This window comes from Nematolebias whitei, chromosome 12 (assembly GCF_014905685.2).
Source record: "Nematolebias whitei isolate Nwh7 chromosome 12, NemWhi1, whole genome shotgun sequence".
Lineage (NCBI taxonomy): Eukaryota > Metazoa > Chordata > Actinopteri > Cyprinodontiformes > Rivulidae > Nematolebias > Nematolebias whitei.
The window spans coordinates 44,994,879-45,021,237 of record NC_056509.1 but is presented as its reverse complement, the minus strand read 5'-3'; the positions used below and the strand labels follow the sequence as shown (position 1 = coordinate 45,021,237).

Below are 26,359 nucleotides of genomic sequence, written 5' to 3'. Positions count from 1 at the left end.
TGAGTGGCGCACCGAAACGTCGTTTTCTAGTTGCTTAATCACTGCTTTTGTCAATGTTGAAATGTTGTTTAACTGGTTGCTTAGTCACTGTTTTTGTCGATGTTGAAACATCGTTTAATTGGTTTTTGGTATTGTTTCTGAACACCCCAAGTAAGAATGAATTTTGTGTGTAGTTAAGTTAGAGACTAAGAGGCCTTTAACCATGCCAACATGCAGTTCATTTGTTAAAATGTAATCTTTGCGGAGTCAATATAGATTAATGCTACCTTAAGTACCATAATCTACATTGGTCTCACAACGCTTAAGCCAAACCTACTCGAACAATTCTATTCGGGGGGACTAGCTAATTCTTTTTGATGAGTCTCGCCATAGACTTCCAAAACATTTATGGGGAAACCAAACACCCAATCTCAAGTCGTTCGTCTAAAAGACAACAGACAATTGAACCAAACTATATTTTACCATGTAAAGCTAACTTAAACCAAGTTAGGAATGGAAAAATAGTTTGGAACACTCTTCTATAGGTATAAACCCCTATAGTTACCCTTTTCAGCATGTTCCACCTCTTAACTGGTAGCTGTAGCTGTTCCCAATCATGATAGCTTACACACCAGGTGCATATAGTTTAAGGCCTTATGTAAAATCCCCTTCATAAGCCCACCTTAAACCACATAATGCATGTCACATTGAACCAGAACGGCACAGACTGGACATCCACCCAGCGATGACCTTCGCTGGAGGAGACCTGCAAACCTGACGTTGGTCTCCACGCTTCATCCAGTGGCCGCATCTTCAGTTCAATCCAAGGGAACCCCTCTGTATGCTGATGAATCAACACTTCCAATCGTTGTGGATTTACCGTTGTGGATTATATGACGTTTTCCAATGGATTACAGACTCTGTTTCCAAGGGGTTAAAGCATTGCTACAATGGAATTACCAACAACATTATGGAATTATCATCAACACAATGGAATTACCAACAACATTATGGAATTACTATCAACACAATGGAATTAACAAGAACGTAGAATTACCTCCTTTGACTTTTGTATTCCTTGCTGGATTACATCAAGCTCAAGGACATTCGAAGGCGTAAGTTCATGTTGGAATTCATCCCCATGGACAGGCGATGATTTCCAAAGGGGGGACTGTAGTGAACTAGGCCTCAGGTCAAATCTGGCCTTGAGGGGCCTTCCTGGGACAAGAACTGTATTTCATTGATTTAAGTCCATCCAGAAGACTTTCTAAGTGTCCTGCACTGATCAATTGAAAGAACACTCTCTTTTTCTATTGTCATTACTATTTTACAAATGTTTTGATAATCGAAGTGTGTTAGTTCAAACCATTTTTAAATGTTGAAGTGAACTACTCATTTTTAAATCAACTGTGAAGCAGTAATAACTATTTTTAATCCTCATTCAAAGTGGAAATCAAGTTAGAATATGTTACAGAGTAATGATTCAAGTTCTTGATCGTCTGTCTGAAATGAGCAAGTTGTGTAAGTTGGTCAAAGTTCAAGTTTCGGTCAACTGCAAGTTTACTGAAAAAGAAATGTCATGTTTAACTTTTTCAGGCAGATATGAGAGAGTTGACTCCACGAAGTCTGAGTTCTTCATAACAATCTTCTGTCTGTTCCTAAACACTTAATCTTTTTCCTTGACTTTTTAATAACCTCTTACATCACCAAAACACACCTCTGTTTGGTCCAACCGACCAATCAGAAAGTCCTCAAATGAACCGGAAGTGACCCTTTTTAAAAGGTGCAACACTTCCTAGTTCAAACTGGTTCCAGCTCCAGTCGAGTTCAGAGGAGGAGTTCAGAGTTCTGCAGGAGCTCGAGAAGCTCAGAGAGTGCGGGAGAAGTTCTGAGTAGTTCTGGGAAGAACGCTCAGGAGAACGCTGAGAGAATGCTGTGAGTTGGTTCCGAGGGCAGCAGAGTTCAGAATGCTGGAATGCAGAATGCTCAGGACATCTGCGACTAAGCTGAACAAGAGAAGTCCAGAGGAATTATATGAAGTCTGTTCTGGATGATCTCACGACTCCGAACGGTTCCCTACTATCCTTACGGAGACGCTGAAAAGTGGCTTGAAGTGGAACTTTACGCCGGAACTGAAATATCTTCAGAAAGGTAAAAAGTCGATCTTCAACCGCAAAGTGTACCGTTTGGTGAAACTGGGTCTAGAAGGAGCGTGTCGTTCTGGTTATAACAGACAAATTCCCTCACCCATCTCTCTCAAGATAAACTTCATTTTCCATCTTTAAACTCTTCTTTTTGCTAGAAATCATTCCAGATATTTTCAGAAATGTCTGTTGTGAAGTTTTCAACCATCGCCGTATGGTTAATCAAATTGTACAGCTTGCTAACTAAGCCATGCTGTTATTTTCATTTTGCCAAATTAATGTAAATGTGTGATGTGTTTAAATCGTTTTTAAATAAATGACCCACTGTCGTTGGTGAGTCAAAGATAAACACGTTTCCGTCCACATTTAATTAAATTCAATGCACGACATTATTCAGTCCAGAAAAATGAAAGAATCCGTTTAATTTATGAATATATCATCTACACTATCCATCCTTCTGTTCAAACGGTCTTATACTGCCATCCGGTGGTAAAAAATGTACTACACACAAAAATGAACCGTTTCTTCTTAAATTTAACAGTAATAACTAATTATTGTCAAATTTCAAACAATATTATCGTTTATCTCAATTTCTGAGACAATTAATCGCCCAGCAACATTTGTTATCGTGACAGGCCTAACCATAAAAAGGGTGATAAAGGCCGAAATCGTCACCATATGCAGGTGAATGCAGCCAGATTCAAATTCAAAAATATCTACAATAAAATATAGATAATAGATCTTAATAGAAATAGATTTTAGCAGCAAATGCTTCAATATTAGAAAATAAAACATGTGTTAGGGGAGCAGCTGGGAATAACAAGGGCTCAGCATACTCCATCTGAAGCTGAACTCACGGTCACGTGGTTGTGGAGCGTTTGTTTTCACACAAACACCTTTCATGGTCCACGAGACACACGGTGCAGAGCTCCTGGGAAACCCCTCCCGCTGCAGTGCACGTCACTGCACGGCGTCTTCCCACCAGAGTCTCCACTTCGTTCCTGCAGCCGCCACTTGGCCACAAATCTATCATGAAGACAGCGCCACACTTTTCAGCAGATGGACTCCTCCATACACGACGTCTCCACCCAGGAGTTGTTGGCCATTTGACTAATTCAGTGTGTTTGAAGAGTCCGACGGCTGAATGTACGAGCGCATTTATGACTTGATGAACACGCCCGCAATCACACACTTGGCTCACACGACTGTGAGAAGAGGGCGAAGATGCTCTGAGAACAAAATGACGCAATGTTCGCCGCTTCAGATGGAGTATGCAGGACCCTTCATTGACCTTCGAATCTACAGGCTGTTTACCACAGCTACAGCGCCATCTGCTGGCCAAAATGTGCAATGACATCAACAAACATCTGAAGATGCTCAAAATGTGTAGCTCTACCAGGACTAAGCTCCACCAGATAAGGCAACTTCTCAGGAGGCAGCAAGCCGTCCTTCCCTCTGAGCCCTTTGTCGTCCACCTTCCTTCCTTTCCTCCCCTGGTAGTCAGGTGGTCTCTTCTTCAGCTGGAACACCATCGATCCTGAAACATAAAGAGGAGAGGCGTTTTAAAAACTGCCCGCACAATGAGTAGAAACTCCAAATAAAGACACGCCCTGTTTGTTGTTTAAAGTGAGCCAGTTCAAGCTCTTTAACAAAAAGAAGTTTTAATTTTGTCGAATTTAGAAAAAGATTTGATGATAACACGTTTAAAACTTATAACCAGAACAATAACGGCAGAGCAGCTCTGGTGACATGTCAGACAGATGCTATCCTTCTAATCGCATCTTTTTCAACCATCTGGGACATTACACTAAACGTGGAAGAGCTTTTATCTTTAGAAAACGTGCACGTTTGTTGCGAGTTGTGCAGAATTTAAAATGATCTCTAACAATGTGTTTCTGTGATCAAACTGCACGTACTGAGATCATTTGCTGCGTGAGAACACACTTCAGAGCCAAAACTCTGCTTCTTTGAAGCGTGTTCCAATACAGATGTGAGGTTTCATTAAAACACACATTAAATATGATCTCAGTCTTTTAAATTCAGATAAAAACAAAGTGATTCTGTACAAAACAAGTGTTCAAACTCAGGCAATTTCATTAACATTGGAAAAAAACAACAACTTGTCTTACGTTAAATTCTGCAAAAATATTAAGCCAAGCAACTGCAAGTTCGGACCATCGAAGAAGGTATAAAAGCTTCAACTGTACGTGTCTAGTCAATAGAAATACACTGAAGATGAGCTCAACATGTTTAAATATATATATTTGTAATATGCTTGTCTCGGATCAGAACAGCTGCTGAGTGTATGTTGGGGGAATTATTATTTTGACAAACATGAAATGTGTTCAAGTTTGAATAAAGGGTCTTACGGAAACATCAGCGTGTGTTTTACGTGTTAAAACCACGTGTGTAACAGACTGAGTGTAAGTTTGCATAAATAATGCGTAACTGAGATCTGATACTCAGCTGTCACTCAGAATAATCGAGTGGACGTTTACGCCTTTAGAGCCGTCCACTTGTGATGAAAGCACCAAGAAATTAAACCAAAACTCAAAGAGCCTCAATGTTGTCTACACTGAAATACATTTTTAAAAAGCTGCACGTACCGTCCAACTTTTCTCAGATTTTGTACAGAACTAGTCATAAAGTTAATTGTAATGACTGAATGGCACCAGAAGGGGACAGCAGACACCATGAAAAAATACAGTGTTCAGCAAACATTGTACACTAAACTTAAATAGTTAAAGTGTGTTCTACCTCTGTCTGCAGGCCAGTCTCTGAAGATCTGCAGCGGACACTCGGAATCATCCAGAATCACATCTTTGCCCGATTTTTCATCTTGCTGCAAACAAAACGAGAAAAAAAGAAATCCAGCTGTAAACTTAAATTAAACTCTGATGTTCAAACCATTGCCATAAATAAATTTATCAGGAGAATATTTTATTAATAAGTTAGAATATTTTAGCTCCAAAAATGCAGGGAATAAACTTATTTATAGGTCTTTTAGGTTGTGAGACGAGATGTGAACTCCCTCTGAGAGCACAGAAAAGGGAAACTAAACTGTTGTCACTGACCACGTATATACTGGAGTTTAGTGTCACCATCTTAGAGGAGGCGACTGCTTTCACTTCTCAACTCTGCTCATGTTTATCACAGTAAACACCCTCCTCCTGCACTACGGGTGGGAATCGTTAGGAACCTCACAATCCAGAAGCTGTGACGCAATTACAAAATGTTTATTGGTGCATTTGGATTATTTTGAAACTTTAATGATTTTGGCGTAAATAACCACAGACATGTTCTCATACCTAATTTAAAAAAAACAACTTTTAATAACAGGCTGCTGACCAACAATTACTAGAGACGCTACTTAATGAAAACGACAGAGAAGCTAACGTGATTAGCATCAAGTCTATCTCTGCATGTGAACCCCCCAACCCGCTGCTTGAAAGTCATTACTAGAGACAGGCAGGTTACGATAACTTCAACTCTCACTTACAAACGGGTATTCAGGTTCAGCAAACACAAAATATAAAAAGACGGGAGAACAAGCAGCTTCACTGCCTCGTGTTTCTACTACACGAAGCTACGGATCGGATTGGATTAACGGCACCGTGCAGGAACCTGGTGACTCTCATAAAGTGGCAGCACAGATTAAGAATTGATTTGTAATCTGGATGTCTGCAATGTGATCCATCTGAAAAAAGATTTTACTCCCCACCCTTATACAACACACCGACAGACACCCATTGTTACCACAGCTCCTGCTCACTCAGGCCCCATTTAAACCGGGGGGGGGGGGGGGGGGGGGGTGTTCCAATGGTGAATAGAGGAAAAAAATCTGCGTCGACACAGAGCGCATTCGGTGTTTACATGTAACCGCAGCAACACCCCCCCACCACGACCTTGTCACAATCACAGCAGTAGCCGAGGAACAAGACCTGTGTAAGGTCAAAGGTCAATCCTACTTCATGCCAAGGTCATGCTGCTTCCTCAATATGATGCCACCATGTTGAACAAGAGTACAGCATACGGCAGATTATATGCCCCTCGACAAACTACTATACAGCAATCTACAGCAATGGCTCAGACAAGTAGGCTTTGACCTTGATGTGTGACCTTGATCTTAGAGCTGGGGTGATGAAAAGATTGCAAGACACCGTCTAGTGGTGGTAGAACGTTGAATCAAGTTTCTTTAAATTATCTTGAGCGGATCAGAAGTTATGGTCCAGACTCCAGACAAGTCTAATTGTTGACCTTGATGTGTGACCTTGATATCAAAGTTGGGGTAAAGTATATACGACACTTCATCTTGTGATGCACATGTGAAGTATGTTTAGTTAAATTGTCTTGAGCAGATCAGAAGCCATGGAGAAAGTTTCCAGTTTACAGAGACCAGCACGGCAACAACCACCTCACGACAGGCGTTTGGTGCACGATCCAAAACCATTGTAGATCTATCACGCAAAAATGAAGAGCTCGCAGAGTTCTTAACACGCAACGAAAACTGCAAAGATCGATCCGTGTTCAGGCAGTTTGCATCCCAGGTGTGTCGCTCGGTGTTAAGGTCCGACCTCGTGAACTTTTCCTGCAACGTGCAACTGTCTCTGCTGTGTTTATCTGTAGGTAGTTACGTTTTGTCTCTGGAGAACCTTTTGCTACTGTTTCTTATGAATGGTTACAATCAGAGACCATCTGGAAGCACAGATATGAGAGGGTGTGTGTGTGTGGGGGGGGGTAAACACACTGAGCCGCGACAGTCTGAAGAAACTGAACTGCATTCCTCCTGAAGGGTCGTGTTAGTGCCGAGAGGAAATCTGCTTCAATTTGCCAGTCGGGTGAAGTGTGCGTTTTCACCAGTGACCTCGACTTTCCTCCCATCAGAAGTATGATGGTGCGAACTGTCGGCTGGACCGAACTGTGCTGGTCCAAAATAAATAATTTCGGAATTCCACTTAAATCAAACGGTGAGAGGATTCTGTTCCATTATCAAAAGTAAAGAGTTTCTTGTGTTTCTGGCTCCATCGAACAGGATCGAAATGTGAATGAGGGTCAAACCAAGATCCTGAAATATAGAACATAAAAATATCTTTACCCGAGCGATGCAGTACTCTCTGGGGTTCTCCTTCTCCAGCCCGTACTTCTCCAGCGCCTCGACCACAGCGAAGTCAGCCGTGTTCCTCGTGGAGAGCAGGATGGTTTTGTACGGGATGTTGGGTTTCAAACTGTCGGCATAGATTCTTAAAGTACCGCCTGCAGACAGCAGAGTGTATATTTATTACGTTAAGCTGAAAAAAATGAAATAAAGCAAGAAGACAGACCTTTATAGTGCTTAGAGAAACATTTATTAGACATGACTATATATTAAAACATGAAAGATTGCTTCTCAACGTCATCTACAGTTTATTGGCATTAACATGTTTAAATTAACGTTTGGATCAGTACTCGTACACAATTTATAATGTTGTATTTCATCCTGCAGGGAATGCGACCACGCACTGAAAATGAAAACCTCTGCAGCAAAGCAGGATTTTCTGAAGCATTACATAAACTTGGTTTCTTTTTGTTATTTCAAACTGCAGGAAGAGCGTCTCTCCAAACCGCAGCCGTCCTGAATGAGCAGTGGTTCGAGCCGCTTCACTCCATCCGTCTGTCTGGCGGAGCAATTAGGCAACGCCTGAGTCACAGACCCAACCAGTCGGCGTGTTTGTGTCAGTCGCTGTGTGTGTAAACTGTAAACATCACATGCGACACTTTCAAACAACGTGTGGCGCTTCTGGAAACCAGTTTTCACAAAATCAAATGTGAAATTGTTCAAAAATAAAAAAAAGCAGAAACTAATCAGGGCGTATTAGGACGGGCTCAGTGTGTCGTACAAAAACGACCGGCGGTGGAGACGGCTGCGGAGAACCTCAACCGAGCGTGCGCAGCTGATCTGCTGGTAGATTCTCTGAAGCCGTGCCACAGCGCACAAGAAGCTGCAGTGAACTGTGATGTTCAGGTCACTCCGCAGATTAACTACTGACATCACAAGGACGCAACAACAAGTTCAAAAGCTGTTCCAGCTGTTTTTGACTGCACAGTTTGAGTCCTGAAAATCTGACTGCGTTCACACAGAAAGGAAGCTTCTACGCTCGGAAACATTTTTATTTCTTTAGATTTCTCAATTACCGTAATTTCCAGACTATAAGCCGCTACTTTTTTTTATCTGCTTTGAACACAGCCTATACAATGCTGCGGCTAATTTGTTTATTTTTTTGACGGGCTAACGAGCTTCATGCTGCCAAGACATTTAGCCGCGTCACATCCGGGAGCAATACACGTCTCTCTTGGGGGGTGGGTTCTCGTGACTCAATGAGACTACCTGTATAAATAAAAAGGTTAAAAAAAATCTGACCAATGAAATTACCGAACAGGTCACAGTTTGACTCATTCACTTTCATAGGTCCACTTGGTTCCCCCCCCCCTCAGGCTCCCTGGGGGCACAACAAAGCATTAAGACAGGCGGCGAGAAATCGTTTTCGCCGCATGCGAACAACAACTTTAGCTCAAGTCGGCCAGTGGATGACGACAGTGGAGCAGATTTTAAAAATCCTCCATCACCAACAGGTTTCGAAAGGCTGCTGCGCGATGATGAAGAAGAGGACAGCACAAGCTCAAAAGAGTGCAGTGCGCAGGAGGAAGATGAAGATGGCGATCAATGACTTCCTGGTAGGCTACTGTATTTTTGCTTTTGTTTTAACCAGACATGTTACAGGCATGGTTCAGAAAAAAAAAAAAATACTGTACGTATTTGTGTATGTTACCAGCACATATTTAATTAAAAGTTTAAAATATCTTTCTGTGTAAATATCTCATGTTACAACGTGGATACCTGCGGCTCATAGACAAGTGTGGTTTATATACGTACAATTATTATTATTATTTAATTTAGTGGGCGGGGCTTATATTCAGATGCGCTCAATAGTCTGGAAATTACGGTAATCTGTTTTGCACTTTGGATGGAGCCTGACCGTCTAAATAAACAATGAAAGTTTAATAGTTTTTGTTCTAGAGTTCTTGCACATATTCGTTCCAAAATTACACAATTTTTTAATTTTTTTTTTTAAGTTTGCATGTTTGGGCTTTATTATACAATATGGGGCGGCTGTGGCTGAGTGGTTAGAGCAGCCGTCCTCCAATGCAAGAGTTGGGGGTTCGATTCCACCAGCAGCCACATGCTGAAGTGTCCCTGGGCCGAACCCCTCATTGCCTCATGTGTCCCATCGGAATGTGATCTAAAGTTCTTTGTAAAGATCTAGTAGCAGTCCTTTTCTATCGTGGTAAGATAGAAAGGAGCTATATAAGTGCAGTCCATTGACAATTTACAATATGTATGCTCCACACAGACATGCATGCTCAAAAAAAAACAACAAAAAAAACAGCTCAGTGTGTTTTCGCAATCTAATTATAAAATTATTATTTTTTTTTATCCTTTTATCACAAACGTGATACTTTTTCATACCCTGCTCTTCACTCTTGACTCTGATCAGAACGTTCCCCGTAAAGTGAAGGAACATCCCTAAACAATTCAAATCCTCCTTGAATTTATTGAATTCAACAAACGATTAGTGAAGCAGCGCTGCCGCCCACTGACAGACGGAGGTGGTGGTGGTGGGGGTGGTGGGGCGGAACTAGTTTTAGATGTATTGCATCACAGACACGGGAGATTCAAATGTCAAAAACTGATTTTGTTAACGTTGATCTGCGCTGCCACTCAGTCGGCAGCGTTGTGGCTGTGCGATGTTATTTGTCCCAGTGGAGTTACCGTAGCTTCCTGTAGCTGAAACATGTTGCTTTTTTTACTTTTATTTGTTGAAACCTGAAAAATGTGTGTATAAATAATAACTGAGGGTTTCATAAAGTGACTGTTCTAAATAACTTTGAAACATCTGATTCGTGTGAAAAATCCCAGCGATAAAACACAAAGCTAATCTCGTTAGCTTTTCTGTGGCGTTTGCAACGTTAAGGAAGCATCTATGCTAATTATTAGTTAGCAGGTTACATTTTTTAAACCAATTTTATAGTGTACTCTTATTAGACTTTAAAATACATAAATCAGTGTTTATGTAAAATAAATCAGCCATTTAAATGCATCAAAAAATATTTTATTATTGTGTCACCACCGTCTGAATTGCAATTAAATTTAACACCTACTGACAGACACAGCAACGTAAATATTCAGATTATTTATGTTAGATATTAATTATTAGTTACTAATAAAGAAGAAGGAGGTATAAAACAACATTAATCTTCTCTAAAGGTGGTCTATTTTCTAATTTAGTATAAAATAATGGCTTTTTAAACTGTTAAGTTTAAACTGTTATTCTAATTAAACTAATGTAACATTCAATCGTGACTCCGTTCCTACTTGGTGTTGAACACGTTTGTGATACTAACCGATTGAATGTTACATTAGTTTAATTAGAATAACGACGACAAAACAATTTCTAAATGGTTTAATAATTTATATACCTCCCCTACCCCCCCCCCCAACTACCACAGTGACAATAAAGCAAACATTTAGTGGTGGGTGAGTTGATTTTCACAGGTCTGAAAACAGTGTCCACACTGGTTTGACACTTCATGGTTCTGCATTTATATTTAAATAATTGTTTTAAAACCTTAATCTGGGATTATAAGGTTTTAAGGTGGCAAACGTCTAAGCAGTTTAAAGAAAATAGATAATGTGGCCGACTGGAGTATAAGCAGTTATTATGAACTCTGAGTACAGCGAATTATTCACCTGCCCCGAAGAGTTTCCTTCTCTGCATCACCTGGATGTGCTCAGGCTGTCTTTATGCAGCAGATTATTTTTAACTGGTTCACAGATTAATCTGAACAGACAGCTGAGTGGGTTAAAACGTCTTCTTTTCATATTAATGAATCCCATTAAGCTTCAGGGAAATTTATACATCTGCACTTTCTCCCTGCTCCAACGCGTTCGCAGGCCTCAAGACGAAGAGCTCGGTCAAAGCCGCGGCTTTGCTCTTTGCTCCGACGGACACTGTGGTGAAAAACCCACGAAGCTGGAAGAGGCACCACTTTCTCACCAGAAACTGGGATCTGATGAAGCAAAAAGAAACTTAACTGAGAATAAATGATTTAAAATACCCGATTCTGGCCTCCCGTCGCTGCTCATGAACTCCTGCATGCGTTTCTCCAGTTTCTGCTGCCGTCTCCTCTTCATCACCACCTCCGGGTTGGAAATTGTTCTGGTAAAGCTGGTCTCAGGCATGTCCTTATAAACCTCGGCCGCCAGACAACTGTTTTCCCTAAATAGAAAATAAAAATAAAATGGTAGATAAATGTCAGTGAGCATGTGGGGGGAAGAAAAAGAGTTTAATTCGCTACTCGTTCCTCGTCATAAAGGAAATCCTCTCGAAGGACAGAGGATGTGGAGGAAGGAGCAGAAGACGACCGTTTCTTACCCGTCTTCACGGCCCAAAGTCTGTTCATCTCCATCGGGGATCCGAGCGAACTCCTTCTCCCTCTTCTTCTCCTTCTTCTTGTCCTTTTTAGACAAAGTCCTCTTGAAGTTCTGTATCACTCCATCTTTCTCCTTCTCCGGCCCGTTACTCTGGCTCTTCTGGCACAAAAAGAAAATTGCAAATCAGTTCCGGCGTGTAATAATATATTGAGATATGAACGAATGATTGTTCAAATGTGGAACAAAGCTTAAAGAGCTGCAAAACCTTCTTGGAGAACAAACGCTACAAGAGCCTCTTTATGGAAACGGCTCTGCATACGGCAGGAGTTATTTAAGCTGAACATCTCAGAATAACGTGAGCTTTCATGAATGGAGCAAATGTCGTGGAGATTAGGAGTGATACTCGGTGAGGGTAAACCGTGCACTTGAACATTTTCCATTCCAGATCCTGCACCCATCTGATCACAAACCCCCTCTGTCATCCCTTCATCACGTCTCTGAGCAGCAACCCCCCACTCACCTTACAATAAGTGCACGGTTAAAGCTCCGCCACTACCTCGGTGAGGAAGGTTTTCTTGTCAATACACCAAAGCTGTGACATCGTTCCAGCCTTGCATCCTCATGAAAACGGTGACAAAGAAGCCTCAGCATGGTGTGCTTTGAAAACAGGCTCCAGAGGGAGAAACGGTATCCTGGAGGTTTTGTGCAGAAAGCACAAAGATCCCCTCTAATCTAACCTACAACCTTCAGAAGTCTGTTGTTTTAATGTGTTAGCATTTCACACCCAGAGAGCAAGCTTTACATGTTCACATGGTGTACGCTACACTCAAGCCTGACACAGGTACATCCATGTTTTGGGTCAATTTTGGTGTTTCCGTGTAGATTAAGACATTTCTTTAAATTATGTCATGTTAATTAAGTTTTTTTTTTTTGTGAACAAGGCCTCGGTACTTTCAAAGGTCTTGCTTGAAAAAAGAAAGGATTTTTTTTTTTTTTATGTTACTTGCGCTAGAGCTGTCATTTCTAACCCGGAACCGAAGTCTGCTCCTGCCCAACCCGAATTTGGGGCAGGCCAGACCATAATAATGTGCTGGAGGGGCAGGCTGGGTCATGTCGGGTTTTTGATTGCGTCAGCGGATCAGCTGCGATCCAATTATATGGCAACATGGCTTGCCATAAAATCAAATTATAAGGCAACAAGGCTTGCCATAAAATCCAATTATATGGCAACATGGCTTGCCATACAATCACCAGCTGCACGCGGTCATTTCACCGCATGCTGACCGGCCTCGAAAGAGGTAAAATAAAGTTCAGTTAAGCTTCAGATGGGACTGTACTGCCAGGCAGTGATCCATCGTCCAAATGGACGTTCAGCTGTTGGACTCGGCGGACGCCGTGTACGGCTGACGACCCAAACAGGTGAGATCCCAAAGCAGACATGTCAAAGCAGGGTCTGTGTCTGAATAATGCAGAATGCAGGGAGGAACAGGGATTAAATGCACCTTGACAGCAATGAAAGGACAAAGGTATTGGTGTTTTTGGTATTTGCATTTTCTGTGATTGCAGAATTTTTCTTTTGCAGCGTTTTCCTGTTGAGTTTGTGTGTTTTGGTGTTTGTGTGTTTTGGTGTTTGTGTGTTTTGGTGTTTGCATTATTCATGCGTCTGCAGCGCGTTCCGCTGCTTTCTGCACGTTTACAGCTGTCGACCACCGTAGAACTGGGATCTACAATATCAACATGTAAATGTTTGGTGAAGACAACATGGTGTGCCATTCTGCCTCCTCTATTATGACATTATTACAAAATGTTACTCTGATAAGTGCAGGATGGAGACTTTTTTCCTTTCAGGAGCTCACAGAATCACAGTCAAAAGAACGAGCAGCTGACCTTGGGCAGGATGTCGTTCTCGTTCTTCAGGACGAAGCGTCCCTCTCTGTCGTCTTTGTTCCAGTTCAGCTGAACAACAAGAGGCTTCTCGTCCAGGTCCAGCTGACGCTCTTCTAACGCACGCATGAGAACACGAGTTAACCTCGGATCTGCCCGTTACTCAAAACGAACGATCAGTTCATCCGTAAGACTCACCGCCGCTGACGTGGACCTCGTACAGGGAGTACTTCGGAGAGGACAGCATCCTCATATCTGGTCTGAACTTCTCAGCCAACGTCTCAATGACATCCTGCGTCGTCGCTGTGCTGGAGACCCTGATGCACTTTGTGGCAAAGTTACCGGCCACCCGGTCCTGGAAGTAGAACCGCATCACGCCATGGAACTCGAGGTCCTTCAAAAAAAACAAAAACAAAGGGAGACCGAGTCCATTAGGTCTTTATATAAACTGGAGACTGAGGACAGACCATATGGATTCAGGACAACCTCATGTCTAAGGTCTCGAGAATTTAGTAAAATGTTTATTTTAGAAATAAAAACAAACATAAACAAAAATAAAATCTGTTGTTAATACCACACCGTGAATATAAAGCAGGACGGAGAGCGATGAGAGAAGAAACACAACACTGCCTGAAAACCTGCAAATTAAAAGTGTCGGCAACAAAAAGATTTACTAATTATTATAATAATTAATTAAATAATATTTACAGAGCAGGACCGTCTCACCACACAAAAAACTAGTTTTCTACACTACAAATGACTCCAGTGACACAAGGACAACACCATCGTACACCTACGGAGTAAATAATGGTCATTAACAGGCTACATGGGATATTTCAGAGTTTTTGTTAAATTAAGCTTCATCACCCTTTGATATAAATCTTCGTACATGAGTAGAAGATAATTTACTTATTAAAAGTAAAGTGAAACTACACAGTGACTAAGACTATTTGAATGTTCTGTAAAGATGTGAGCACAGATGCAAAGCAGAACTCTGTGGGTCAAAGTCTGAAGTAGACCCGTCACGATAACAAATGTTGCTGGGCGATTAATCGTCTCAGAAATTATTGCGATAAACGATAACATTGTTTGAAATTTGACGATAATTAGTAATTATACCATACCAATTTATTTCTAAAGCACTTAAAATACAATATAGCAGCCGTCCGAAGTGCTGTACAAAAAAATATATATAGTCAAATTTAAGAATAAATTGTAATTTATTTTGCAAGTAGTACCTTTTTTGACCACTGGATGGCAGTATAAGACTGTTTAAACCGAAGGATGGATAATAGTGAGGAAGCGAGCAGCGTGTCCATTTAAGAAAAATGGGAGGGAGGCCCCTTGACGTGACATGGGCTGTTTCTCTTCGGTTCTCAAAATGGCGGACGCTTGGTGTAGTTTGAGCTCTTTAGCATAGCATTTGTCATACAACACTTTTAATAAAATAATCAGTAAACAAGTTCTCAGCTTCTTTTTGCAAAGAAAAACTTTTTACACGAAGGCACGGGTTTCAACCGTGAACTTTAGAGCTTCAACAAGACGGAGGTTTATTTCCCCGAGGTCGGCCTGTTAGCTTAGCTCGTAGCTTAGCTTCTCCGCTTAGCTGCGTTTAGCGATCCAAAAATGTGATTTTGGACGATTAAATGGATTTTAACGAGAAGAGAGAAAGGGAGGGGTCGGTGAAGGACCGGAGTCGAGTCTTTTTTCATCCAGTGTCTTCAGTAGAAAGAGAGACATGAAGAAACGATAAAGACGATAAATAAAACGAGTTCGATCATTTATTTATCATGCGATTATTTGATTTATTGTGACAGGCCTACTCTGAAGTTACACATTTGTTCACCTTCTGCTTTCCACTTCACACCTTCACCTGATCAGATCAAGACGATTAAATCAAATAAAACCGAACAATCTGAATCTTCGGGAAAGATTTTAGCTGCTGAACCCTTTTGCACCTCGCATGACCTTCAGACTTTACATTTCTCAAGGAACTGAAGAAAGTCAAGAGTATTTCTTTGGGAAAGTTTTTGTAAATTCACTTAAATAACTCAAAAGTTTACGCATGACAAACGCTAAGTCTTAAGACTAGTCCCGATTAAGGAAAACGTTTAGATTTAAAATCGGTTTAAACAGAACAAAGTATGCAGACGTCATTAACAGACATGTTCCTGTTTTTAGTATTTTACATGGGTTCATAATGTAGCTCGTTTTGATTTTGTTTTATAGCACTACTTTTATATACTTTTCATTGTGTATGCTTTTACATTATTGTATATTGCTGTGTGTACCTCATCTCGTCTGTGGTTTTGTTTAAAAACAGGTCTCTGTTGTTAACGAGTCCTCGTGACTCGATGAGACTAACGTGTATAAATAAAGGTTGCATGGAAATTTTGATTTAAAAAAAAAAAAACAGAGGAAATTATAAAACGAAAGAAAACAATAGAGTGAATGTAGAATCAGCAGATTGCAAAATATTCTAGCATCCTCCCACTTCCTGGTACAGCATTAAACCATCGTCTCACAGCCAAAACACACGATATTTAAGTTTTACTGAATAAATAAAACAAAGCTGGTCCTCTCAACACTGCCAGGGCTGAGGGAAATTAATTTCCTACATGTCAACATTTCCTACGGCCAGACTAAGAGATAAGAACGTGTTAACGTGCAGCCAGTCCTGTCCTGATGTGCACATGTAACGCTCACAGCTCGGCACATTTGCAGGTGAAACTGCGCTCGCGTTTCATCCCAACTGCCATCAGAAAGATCTCAGATGTACAGCGGGGCTTGCAGCATTACATTCTCCACGTGTGTGATCCCGCTGATATCAAAAAATAAAACGTGCTGCTCTCAGGGACAAGAACTAATTAAAGTCAAACAAGATGTTTTACTACGGCTGCCGTAAATGCAACCGATGCGCTGCAGTGCAACAGGAATGTTCTTCAACTGTGACGTCATCCTGAAGAACCAGGACAAAAGTCTTTTGTTGCAGAGATAACACATTGGGGATTTTTATGTTAAATTCATTTCTACATAAAGTGAGGGATACCTTTAAAATTCATTTATACAGTTCTTTTTATTTTAAACCACGTCAGAAAGGATGTTGTGTCTTCGGAACAGGATGCTGGAAAGCCCTGTCACCACCTTGGACACAGATTTCATCCGCCAGGATTAAGAATTTAAACTTAATTTGATGAAACGAGTCCATGACAGCTGAACAATCAAAGATGATCGATCATTTACAAGGAGCCTCGAGTCCGGGTTGAGAAGTGTGGACATGTGAAACTCACGTTCCACATAATTTGGAGCATGAAATGAAGTAAATAAATTTAAAAAAAAGGCCGTGAACAGACAGCGACGTTAGAGTTTTCTGCACCGCGGAAAACGTTTCCCTCGTCTGTTTCGGTGCCGTCCTGTTCGAGGAGAGTGGAAACACTGAGCAAAGTTTCGATAGGCGGCTAGGGTGGAGTCAGGAATGTGTGTGTGTTGTGATTTACTGCTGGAATGTGGGTCATGGAGGGTTGCGGAGCTTGTGCAACCGTTAGTAACTGTTACCGTGGAGACACCAGCCCTCTTGGTTTCACACAAAGCCCAGCTTGGAGCGAGCTGTGGATAATTAACCAGTTAAAGCACAATCACCTCTTCGCCTCCCGGGATCGGTCAAGTACAGAAACTTGGGAGTTCAGCTTCAGTGCAAAAGCAGCTCTCCTCTGCAAAGTAAAGGCATGAAATCAATCCTGCCCGCGAGATGTTTCAACTGAATCATGTTAACAAAGATGATCCTTCACCTCACAGCGGGGTGCATCAGCAAAACTAGCTCAAGGGTCACAGCTTTTCTTAGACGATCTTTGATAACTGCAGACTTTCTGTTATCGTTTGTCCTAAAAAAATAAATAAATTTAAAAAAAAAAATCTAGTTGACACGCACATCTGGCTCTTGTCACATTCTTGGGTTTCAAATTATTTAAAACTTTAGTCCCTGGTTGTGATTTGGGCTGTAAAGTAGGAGTGAACGATAATAGAAAACCTTTCAATATTATTGTTTAACACTGTGATGAAGATATCAAATGACATAAACGCAACACTTTCAACACTTTTCATCTTTTCTTCCTAAATCTAAACCAGATGAGGTCATCAAGGTCAAACTGACCAAATATTAGCCTAGACAAAATATGGTACTTGAATTTTGCTATAATGTTTTATGATTTAAGGAAGAAGCAGGAAGATGGATGGATGGATGGATGGATGGATGGATGGATGGATGGATGGATGGATGGATGGCTGGATGGATGGATGGATGGATGGATGGATGGACAGCAGCAGTCCAAGCAGACCTTTGTGGCACAGATATAAATGGTCTAGATATTGTGCAGCCCTGTTTTAGATCACTATAATATGTTAAATATCGAGGAAGATTTTGTAAATGCTGCCAAGTTAAACATGTAAAATGAATGAAATACAAAAATATTTAATATTTATTTAATTTGGCAATAGTAACACCTGCAGACAGGTCCCACAACATGTGCATTTGTTTTATATCACCTTGGACTCCATGTAGTTACCCGATCCCTTTAGATTTGTTTTAATATCCTGAACGTGCATGATAAAAACATCAACGTGAGACGCATCACTTGAATCAGTAGTGCTGCTTCATGTGACCTGGACTCATCCCAACACCCACTGGAGCAGACTTTCTCTACTTTCCTACAGCTCCTCACAGCCCAGGGTTCAATCTGATCCACACAAAAATGATGGAGGCTTCCAACAACATACCTTCATCATCGCAATCAAATATTAAAACAAATACAGATGGCAATAAGAATCCTAAAACAACATTAAATCCATAATATTGGTCCCACATAAGGCATGGTTTACAAGTAATTTAATTACATAATAAATAGCAGGCCTTGTGGACGTATCTATTATATTTTCAGGCTACCCAGACTCGTTTTGCCGGAGTGCTGGACGACAGAGACGCTCTCCTCACAGCTGGCAGTTGTCCTAAATTCAAACTCCGACGGCTAAGAGACGCAGGTAGGAGTTGATTGTGCCTTTCAAAGACTGTCTTTATTATATTTTTTTATTTTAAAAAAGTATTTATGTTTAACAAAATGAAATACTTTATTTTTGGTAAAAACAGTATTTGTTTAGTGAAGTCAAGAAAGACACTTTTAAATAAAGCAAGTATTTGTTTATGATTCTGAAGTCAAGAAATACTTTATTTTTTTATAAAAAGTACAAGTCAAGAAATACCTTTTTTTTTTTTTTTTAAATATGTATTTTTTTCCTGAAAGTTTTTAAGTTCAATATGTCAGGATGTTCCCACTTTCAGTAAAGTATTGACAAAGCTCAATGTAATTTTTATGTTGAGGTGGTGGAGGGTTGTTGTCAGCAGCTGCTGACAGTAACTAATAAAGTAACTTGTAATCTAACTTACTTTCCAAATCAAGTAATCAGTAACTAAGTTACTTTTTCAATGCAACTATGCCATCACTGATAATACGTCACATTGTGAGCGACTGCTCTGATTGGCCAGGACAAGCCGTCACCTGATGACACACCAGTAAGACGACTCCATGCTCGGTTAATATCGAAGGTTTAATGTTAAAAGCTGTGAACAAATCCTCCCAGCTCTTGAGTTAAAGATCAAGTTTAATCCAATTAGATCTCCAGACCCATAAATAAATAACACTTTTATATCCGAAGACCAAGTTAAGACCTATAAACTACAACATGTGAGAGCCATTTTATTCAAAAACTACAAAACTATTCAGTTCATCAGACCAAGACCCTCATATCACTCCAGAACACGACGCAGATCTGCAGATAAGTTTGTGCAAAAATAACTACTTCAGTCAAAACGCTGCACTCCTCGAGTTAAAAACCATAAAAACGTTTAATTAGAAAACTTCATGCATTCATCGAACACCCCAACACTCCTTGTGATGCATCAACGCTGTGAAAAGCAGCAGTCAAACCAGAATTTTACATTTCTGGTCTGAAGTCCAGATGGAGTCTGGTTCTGGTGCATCCCAACGTGATGTGAATGAGCATAAAGCAGAACTGGAGTCGACCTGATCAAATGCAACCGGACAGGTCCAATTCAGTTATTTTGGGACTTTTGTTACAGATCCATGATACTAATCCACAAATCAAACGGTCCAATTTAGTTTGTTCGGTGATTATAAACTTATACAAAGGTTTGGACCAACAGCTGAAACGCTTTTGCAGAAATAGTTAATTAAATGCGCAAATCGACGTGGTTTCGTTTCCTCGTCCTCGATAATAAACAGCAGAGACGGCGGCAACAAATATGAGAGCAACTGACAATTTCATTATTCAGCACCAAACGATCAAACGGCACAAGGAGGCGTGGAAACTCTCCGGAGGTGTTTTTATAAGCTTACATTTAAAAAAAGCAAAGGAAAGTAGTGAACATCTTTAATAAACACCTTTGTTGACTGCGACCATCACATCTACAAGTTGTGTTTTTTGTTAAACATTTGAGTTTACAAGCTTTGGTTCAAGAACGCGCACGATCCAACGGCTTCAACGTTCAGGTTCTTGGACACTTAACCAACATGATATCCATTTTATGAGGAAAACATCCTAATATCGGACGGGCAAAATAGTTCAGGAAAGAGAAAAAGCTTTATAACCTGAAGCTCGAGTTTTCAGAGGTTTATGTCCCTTTCACGTTATGCTTGTTAAAATCATTTTTAATTGAGAGTTAGTGAACTTCAATGCAGCAATGCGTCGTTAAATCATCAACACTTCTACAGAGGGACTTTGTTATACTCTATGGTACAATTTGCAGTGCACACAAACACACACAAGTCCAACTTGAGCAAATTATCCCAGGCGAAGTAATGACTGTGTCGGAGCGTACAGGCCACTGTGACTGGCAGGCTTTATGCCACACAGTGTTTGCATCCTAATCCCTCCTCTTCACTCTGTGACACAGAGACATGAGCAAAGGCTTCTCACGCAATAAGATGCACTTAAGGCTGAAAACGTGAGCTTGTGAGAGTCGGGACTATTTATGACACCCAAAGTAGGTCAACTGTGCAGATAGCCGTTATCAGTCAGATGCGACGTCATGGAGATTGAGAGAAGTGTGTGTCTAAGATGGAGACGGAGCTGGTGACAGACTACCAAAACTCTGAGACCAATCCTTACGAGAGCTTCCACGGAGGTGCAGATGTTCTGGGAAACGTGCAGACGTCTTAAAAGCGTTTTCAGCGCTTGCACTTCCCGAAGACATTCTGAGTTTCTGTAACGGAAATACTCAGAGGGTGCTTCGAGACGGAGCAGGAGGCGGCGGGATACGACAGGAAAAGCATCTTTGTACGCTGTCCAGACCGACACAACGCTCCTCATATACAACCACGGTACTACTGAACCAGTGTAGGACAAAACACAAGCATCAACTAACTGTAAACACTCAGGATGGGCTTTATTCACGCGCCGTCAATTATTTTACAGATGTTATACCAACTGGTGTAGAAGTTGTCTCTGTTAGCAGTCCAGAACATGGCAAACCATACCAGTTCACACCCAGTTAAAAATGGCTACAGAATGTCGAGCTGCTGTTGGTAAACGATGGTATGTGACTTGCAGGTGCACTTCACCAAGACAGTAATAAGTTTGATGTGCGAGTTTTATATTTTAGTTGGGGACTGGTAGCACGGTGGTGCAGTTGGTAGAGCTGCTGCCTCTCAGCAAGCAGGTTGCCCCGGTTCAAATCCAGGCCGGGGGCCTCTCGGTGGAGTGTGCATGTTCTCTCCGTGCATGCGTGGGTTTTCTCCGGGTACTCCGGTTTCCTCCCACAGACCAAAAACATACGTTAGACTGATTGGTAACTAAATTGTCCCTAGGTGTGACTGAGAGAGTGAATGGTTGTTCGTCTCGTTTGTCTCCATGTGTCCCTGTGATGGACCGGCGACCTGTCCAGGGTGTCCCCCGACTCACAGTGACGGCTGGACATGGGACACTAGTGACCCCCGTGACTCGAAAAGGAGGAAGCAGGGAAAGAGGATGGATGGACGGATGGATGGATGGATGGATGGATGGATGGACGGACGGACGGACGGTTTAGCACCTTTAAATAATGCGTTGTGACAAGGTTCAATAAATAAACTGAATAGTGGAACTAGATTTTCTTACAAAGTACTTGCCAATACTAAGTAGTACCAAGTAGTTGATGAGTTAATACTTACATACTCCACATTGACTTAACATTTCATTGGGAACAGCAAACAGTCTGTTTAATTTAAAAAAAATACTAAACTATGGACATTTGTTTTATATTCCGTCTTTGGTTACTTGCAAAGCGGAAAAGCAAATGACTTTACTGAGCCTTGAAGAAGTATTGATCCAAAGTAATTTACTGTATTTTCATGAATACGAGTTCTTGAGGCTGGTAAAGGGACACCGCTACTCTGTCCATTAAAAAATAAATAAATAAACTTGAGAGGAAAAAAAGATGTGGACAATCACAGTTTGAGAAATAAAATGTGTCATTTAAAACAGAAAATAATAATTTTATACTGAAAACGGCTTCAAAACATTAGTGGTGGAAATCTTTGGTCTCCTCTTGATCCGATGGTTCAGAGGGCTGTGATCGAACCTTCGAGATGCAAATAAAAACTGATTTACCTCCCACACCTACACAAAGTATTCTGACGTGTCTCGTTTCCATCGTGGCTTTTATTTTACTGACATTTCTTCCATTTAGGTAACGAACTTTAGTCTCAGCAACAAATCTGATTCAATTTAGGCTCCTGGTCGTGTGTCGCACGTCGTTTCCTGAGAACTAAAACACGCGTCTCTGGTTTTTATCTCTTTTGTTTGAGCCCAGGAACGCTGCACATCCAGTAGAACTAAAATCGAGTGGATTAACTAGAAAAGTGCCTGAGACGGACACGAAACGCTCTGCAGGGGAGACGACGTCTAAATCCACCCATCGAGCTTCCTGACAAACACCCCAGGGTCAAAGATCTCCGACAGGAGGGTTCAAAGGTCACATCTGCATTTGTGTGAGAAGGCAAGTTCACCAACGGCGACTGTAAAAAAACAACTTCCACCTGGAGCTCATCCGTTCCAGAGGAAAGCTACTGGTGGGCGTAACTTTTAGCAAACAGTAGAAATCAGAACGTTTGAACGTGATGAAATGTGGAGTTCAGTCTTTTAAAGACGGGAAGAACAATTGCTCTTCAAAAACAACCGGTCGTTGCAGGGAACAAAGCAGGTTTAACAAAACTAATACTATATTTATTTTTGTACAATATTAGGAAATGTTGGTCAGACTCAAACTGTTGCACAGCTGGAACTGGAGAGAAAATCGATCATCTTCCTTTTACCGTTTAAAAAATGCTGCTTCAAACCTACATTTAAATCTTCAAGTTGCTGTATTCGACTAAAAGATCAAAAAAGGAAACATTGGAACTGGAACTTGTGTGGATGCTGAATGACTGACAGGAAAGCTGAAGTGTGAGCTGTTAAAATGAGAAAAAAGTTGCTAAAATTTAAAACTAGCAAAAGAGCTAAAAGCTAAAAAAAATAATAATAATCTACAGGACAGTAGCTAAAAGCCAAACCTGTAGCTACTAGGCTAAACCAACAAAACGGTAGCTAAAAGCTAAAAAATGAAGCAAGTACACTGAAGAAGAGTTCAACGTTTTACAAGAATCTCAAGATCTCAAAGCATTTTTATGAGTAAAACAATTTAAAGTTAAGAATTCAATATTACAAATACTAAAAATTACAGCCGTGATGTCCTGAACGAGCTAAATGTTTTGATACCTGAATTGCTGAAACAGCTAAACGTCCGCTGAAGTAATTCAGAGTCGAAAAGAAGCAGAAGAAGCTGAAGAGAAGAGCAGCAGAGGAACTTGAAATCGAGTAAACGTTGGTGTTTCTGATCAGATGAATCAGAACGCAGATTTGTTTTCTGTTGTTTGACTTAGGTCATTTATTTATTTATTTATTTACACGACAGTAAAACCATCAGAATGTGGTATTTTGTTGAAGATTGCTTATGTCAACTGCAGTAAACCCACATTTTCCTCATTCCTCTTGTTTCTAAACCGTCATTCTGAAGCTCACCAACCTTTCCATGATCTAAACTGCTGTTTTAAATTTATTTATTTATTTATTTTTGGCGTTTAAATTTACAAGTTTTAAGTCTGTTGTTGTGACCAGGCGGACTGTGCACGCTGCAAACCTGCCAACTGTGCACAATCCAGAAAAGCTAAAGTAAAAGTTTTAGCTCGTTACTGTTAAGATGTAAAACATCTTGGGGCTTGTTCCATTTGTGTTTAAAAAGCACAAGACGTTTAAAATCTGACGGCAAGCCACTTTAGTTTTTACACTAATCTTCTGCTCTGCCCGTGTGCGTCGTGAACTTTTTTTAACAGCAGGCCGTTCAGCTCGTTTCAGACTTTCAGCAGCTTCAACCTGCTGAATTCTGCAGAGCAGACGTTTGTAGGAACAAGGTGCACAGCCTCAGCCTGAACTCTTCCAGGAGCATTCACGTCATTCGTTTTCCCGCGTTTGATGTTAACCAGGACAACAATCATTCGTTCGGCGGCTCGGTGAGTAACTTCACTACAAAAACTGCGGCTTGCAAGAGGTTAGTTAAACGCACGCAGTGCACGAGGAGCAGTTTGCAGCATGTTGTTCTGCAGGTTACGGTCCCTCTGTTGCTCCTTCAGCACTCCAAACATCATAAGATTCTTTTTTTTTTCATATTTTGCTTAAAATAACTTCCCATCATCATGCTGTAAAAACATGTCGGTGTCCGTAGACCGCCGCAGCGTTTCTCCACATGCTCCTGTTACCGTCTTTACGCTTATCGTTCTTCCACATCTCCTTTCAGCGGTAAAGCAGCGAGCCTTCGGGAGCTTCCTTCACTCCACGGCAAAGAGCGCTGGGCTGAGTGCGAGTCTGTGGGGGGTGGTGGGCAGGGGGTTATCAGGTGTTAAGGAAACTAACCAGAGCTCCTTATCCGAGCGAGTAAACCACTTTTGGCTTTCGAGCGCGACGGTTCTGTGCCGAGACCGAGCAGAGCTTCATATGTGGGCAGAAATATACAACACTGTATACAGAAGTTAAAGTTAACTCCAGACAATTATTCAATAACCCCGCGTCCTTTGTTACTGTTTTACGAAAAAATAAATCATTACACAAGCTCGTTTGCAAAACAAACATTATTCTTTAACATATTGATAATACAGGAAGCAAAATAGATGGTAGCATTTTAGCTTCTTCTGTAATTCAACTTGCAGCTAGGCCTGTCACGATAAATTTATTAATCGTCTCAGAAATTGCAATAAACAATAAAACTGTTTGAATTTTGACAATAATTAGCATCCATCCATCCATCCATTATCTTTACCCGTTTATTCCATTTTGGGTCACGGGGGTCGCCGGTGCCCATGTCCAGCAATCACAGTGCGAGGGGCGGGGTACACCCTGGACAGGTCTCCAGTCCATCACAGGGCCACATAGAGACAAACGAGACAAACAACCATTCACTCTCTCACTCACACCTAGGGACAATTTAGAGTTACCATCAGCCTAACATGCATGTTTTTGGTCTGTGGGAGGAAACCGGGTACCCGGAGAAAACCCACGCATGCACGGAGAGAACATGCAAACTCCACGCAGAAAGGCCCCTGGACCGGGGTTTGAACCAGGGACCTGCTCGCTGAGAGGCAGCAGCTCTACCAGTTGCGCCACCGTGCTGCCCACAATAATTAGCAATTATTGTCAAATTTAAGAAGAAATGTTAATTTGTTTTGAATGTGATACGTTTTTTTCAACCACCAGATGGCAGTATAAGACTGTTTGAACAGAAGGATGGATAGTGAGGGAGCAAGCAGCGTGTCTCTAAGAAAACTGGGAGGGAGGCCCCTTGACGTGACATGGGCCGTCTCTCCTTCCTGTTTTTTTTTTGGTTCTCAAAATAGCAGACGCTCTGTGTGGTTTGAGCTCTTTAGCATAGCATTTTCCACACAAAGCTTTTAATAATGAAAAAATCAGAACAATTTCTCAGCTTCTTTTTTCAGAGAAACAACTTTTTACACAAAAGGCACGAGTTTCAACCGTGAAGTTTGTAGCTTAGACAAGACGGAGATCGGCTCTCGTATGTTTTCCTTTGTCCTAACATTTCAAAGCAACAACCTGAGCAGTTTAAGTCAAGTATTTGATTTCATAATGTAAGAAATTTATAATTTGCTATATGTAATATTTATACATCTGATGGGTTACGTTTAGGGAAGCACATTAAAAGCAAAAACACTTCAAATTAATCCAGCATCTATTAAATTTCTTTTAAAATATTTGGAAGGGGATGCACATATTCCGACAGTAAAGCTGAGCTCACCCGCGACCAGTTTCCACTTAAAAATCCTTTCAAAATAAAATGCAATGCCAGAAAGACACTTGGGATGCGTCGTTTCTCTCCCATCTTGGAGCAGCGGGCGCTCAGAGTCACGTTCGGAGAACGATTTGGCAAATCTCTGCCGCTGGTGTCATGTGTTGGGTACGATTTCTTAGAATTCACACATTTTAACTACCGTAGATTTTGAATATTCAAAAATCACTGCCCAATCCAAGTTAGGAGTATTTTTTTTAAACGCTTCGGGTACGTTGTGCATCTAAATAAATTGTGTTTAGTGGAAAAAGAAACAAGGGTACAAACCTCTGACGTTTAAAGAAACAATCAGTGTAAACGATTGGTTTAACGCACTTTAACAGACCTTTAGAAAAGATTTCAATTTTTAAACAACAAAAACAAAGTGTCTAGTGTTTTAAAATGTGTCTGCTGCAACAGTGAGTGTCTGATCTCGATATGTGTGTGTGTGTGTGTGTGTGGGGG

General features: G+C 41.0%; 1 protein-coding gene across 1 annotated transcript in view; it reads right to left on the bottom strand.

Moving 5' to 3' along the window:
* afdna (afadin, adherens junction formation factor a) overlaps positions 1–26,359 on the bottom strand; it is a gene marked incomplete in the record, with an annotated part of 118,927 nt that overhangs the window by 70,955 nt on the left and 21,613 nt on the right. The window contains 7 exon segments of the mRNA XM_037685954.1: positions 3,520–3,660; positions 4,881–4,965; positions 7,219–7,376; positions 11,277–11,437; positions 11,594–11,751; positions 13,480–13,592; positions 13,675–13,870. Of these exon segments, the coding sequence (XP_037541882.1) occupies positions 3,520–3,660; positions 4,881–4,965; positions 7,219–7,376; positions 11,277–11,437; positions 11,594–11,751; positions 13,480–13,592; positions 13,675–13,870 (1,012 nt within the window).